Source organism: Silene latifolia, chromosome 8, assembly GCF_048544455.1.
Source record: "Silene latifolia isolate original U9 population chromosome 8, ASM4854445v1, whole genome shotgun sequence".
NCBI lineage: Eukaryota > Viridiplantae > Streptophyta > Magnoliopsida > Caryophyllales > Caryophyllaceae > Silene > Silene latifolia.
The window spans coordinates 87,667,171-87,670,044 of record NC_133533.1 but is presented as its reverse complement, the minus strand read 5'-3'; the positions used below and the strand labels follow the sequence as shown (position 1 = coordinate 87,670,044).

The following is a 2,874-nucleotide window of genomic DNA, read 5'->3' as shown; positions in this document are numbered from 1 at the left end:
TTTGTTCATTTACTCAGACGCGCAATCACTAACATCTCTTCACTTTCTCTCTCTTCATCTATTGTTCTTCGACTCAAATTCGACGTTCACTTCGAATTCAATCACCATTTTATCACCCTGATTTTCATCGTCCACACCATAATCATGCTGTGATTCACCATGTTTCTTCGATCTTCACGTTTTGATCTGGACTCTTATTATGTGTTCATCATCAATCTCGGAGTAAGTATTATTCTCATTTCTCGCTGTTATTCTTTTTTGTTTTTAATTTTCATTTATTTGAATGTTAAACTTGTAATCGCCATATCATGTGATTTTTGTCAGTTATTTGATAATATACTTGCTCTTTTATTGTTCAGATTTTATTATTGTTAGTAATTTCCGGTTTTCTAGGTTTTACTATTGAATTTGTTCATCTTACACAGCTATTATTTTGTTTATGTATTATTCTGGTGAAATTATTTGATTAATTCATTAGTTAATTGATCGATTGTGTGAAATTTAAGTATTTAGATATTTGATGATGATTATGATGAAAATGAGCTCGTGATTCACGGTCGCGATGATTTTCGACGATCTCATAATTCTTTGATTGATTCTCCTGATTCTAGTTAATTGATCGATTGTGTGAAATTTTGTATGTAATTGAGAAATTAAGCTCGATCAGAGAATTTGACGAATGTGTTTGATTAATTTTGTAGGATAAAGACGAAGAATCTGAAGGTGACATAGAAAGTTCGCGCTTAAAAGTTACCGAATTATTCCTAATGTTCGTTTTTTTTTGTTGATATAATTTGGTTTAGTGTACTTGGATTCTTAAAACCTTAATTTTAGTGTTGCAACTTGCAACGACGATTCTTATGGATTTCGACGAATATCGGGTGGTGCTTGTGAGTAATGTAATTGCATTGGGAGGGATAACGGTGCAAAATCTCAATGGAAACGCAAGTATGCTTGTTTTTTTTTGTTTTTGATAATGAAGTTAGATTCGGAGTTGGTTTATCGACTGATATGGTGCTTTATACCTTCGCCATCACTAAAATAGGTCGTTGGTTACCTTTTGACTCGCTTACAAGTTCACAAGCAATACTTATTGTCCGGTCTAAGAGAGTGGGAAATATGAATACGAGTGTCACCACCGCCAATTTTATGGTGAGCAATGTTTATATTTGAATTGAATTATATGGTTTCCTTTTCTGTCTTTTATATGTTGTGATGCACTCTTCATTGGGTCGAATTTCAAAAACGGGATATGAAATCCGAAATATTGTTGAACGTTGCTTGCGATCGTCAACCTGCCGTTACAGATTGTTGAAGTCACCTTTATATGTGATCTTGTATTTGTTTTTATCTCAAATAATGTAGTTTATGGTACAATAGCTGATTTTGGAAAACTGTAAAATTAGTCATTTTCCCTCGTATAAATTGGACCTGTTTCCTTTGAATTTCGTGCATTGACTTCAAATCCTTCTTCTTTTGGAACTAGGTTGAAACTTTAAAGTGTGCATTATCACTCGCTGCCTTGGTAAGGATTTGGAGGAAAGATGGTGTTACTGAAGATAATAGGTTAGTGAACTTTGCCTTATGCTTTCTGCGTGTTTCCATCCTATTAGCAGATAACGGAATGAATGATTTGTTTTCGCCTTAGTCAGTAATTGTTGATTGTTTATGAACTCTACTGCTTATCATTTCGACTGATCTTTTAATGTGAAATGTCCATATAAGTTTAGATTTATTTGCTTTGCTTCCCTTAGGTTAAGCACCACGATTGATGAAGTCATTGTTTACCCCATTCCAGCAATTCTTTATCTTGTCAAGAATCTACTTCAGGTTTGTTTATGGCTTCGGGGATTAATGTACATGTATATTTACAAACAAGTAGTCAACTTGGACTGTTGTCGTTTACTTCTCATTTTACCCTTTTCCTTGAGCAGTATTATATCTTCGCATATGTGGATGCTCCAGGCTATCAGATATTGAAAAACTTGAATATCATCAGCACGGGTGTTCTATACCGTATCATTCTTAAGAAACGGTGAGCCGTGGTTTGTGTTGAGTCATGCTATTAAGTTCTTTCTACTAATCAAGTCAAGAAAAAAATATGGAGTAATAATTTTTTTTGTTTGCGACGTAATTTAGTTCACATCAATGTGATCTGGAACTGATAACATGACAAATCATAGTGCCTAATATGGTAATTCACTCCCGAACATATAATATCTTGCACATAGGCTTTTATCTTACAATACGAACATGGCATCAAGAGTGTATTTGATTCACAAAATGAGTTATTCTATTACTTTATTTCCAGGTTGAGTGAAGTCCAGTGGGCAGCTTTAATTCTACTTTGTGCAGGGTGCACCACAGCGCAGCTTAAGTCAAAGTAAGAGTGGTTATATACTTATATGTCTCATTATATTTCTTAATTGGGTTTCTGTGTGATTTTATCTATATATACTGAGGGGCAGTTTAATTACTTTGGTATGGAGGTAAAAGAACCGTTATCCTATCATTTCATCTTTACCACAATAATTAGTTCATTTGTCTTGCATATCAGTAGTACACACTACTTTATTAATTCCGTTTCCGTCTCGGGTGTCGGAAGACATGTGAATCAATCTGTACGTAGATTATGTCTGCTCTTTGTTTTCCTGTATTTAATCCCTGAGCATATTTCACATAATTCGGGTATCTTTCTTCTACTCTGATATGGGATTTTCTTTCCCCAGCTGAAAAAGATAGGTGCAAAAAATATTGAAGCATGCATTGGTTGTGGAGTTGGTTTTGGCCATGGATTTTCTAATCGTCATTGATCATAATCAAGCACAGTCGATTTAGGTACTTTTGATTCAATAGTACCCGAACTTGACAACA

At 34.3% G+C, this 2,874-nt stretch overlaps 1 protein-coding gene across 1 annotated transcript; it reads left to right on the top strand.

Annotated features, from left to right (window-relative positions):
• The first annotated feature begins 1,134 nt into the window (after positions 1 to 1,134).
• On the top strand, positions 1,135 to 2,402 carry LOC141594456 (CMP-sialic acid transporter 4-like). The gene is made up of 5 exons (XM_074414475.1): positions 1,135 to 1,152; positions 1,487 to 1,566; positions 1,755 to 1,830; positions 1,935 to 2,035; positions 2,312 to 2,402. Exons 1-5 carry the CDS (start codon positions 1,150 to 1,152, stop codon positions 2,385 to 2,387), a joined length of 336 nt encoding a protein of 111 aa, XP_074270576.1. The 5' UTR covers positions 1,135 to 1,149; the 3' UTR covers positions 2,388 to 2,402.
• Positions 2,403 to 2,874: the final 472 nt, after the last annotated feature.

Excerpts from the sequence above, each read along its gene's own strand:
- LOC141594456 (XM_074414475.1), top strand. Across the intron at positions 1,567-1,754 it reads GGTGTTACTGAAGATAATAG|GTTAAGCACCACGATTGATG; the intron begins GTTAGTGAACTT and ends TGCTTCCCTTAG. Across the intron at positions 2,036-2,311 it reads CGTATCATTCTTAAGAAACG|GTTGAGTGAAGTCCAGTGGG; the intron begins GTGAGCCGTGGT and ends CTTTATTTCCAG.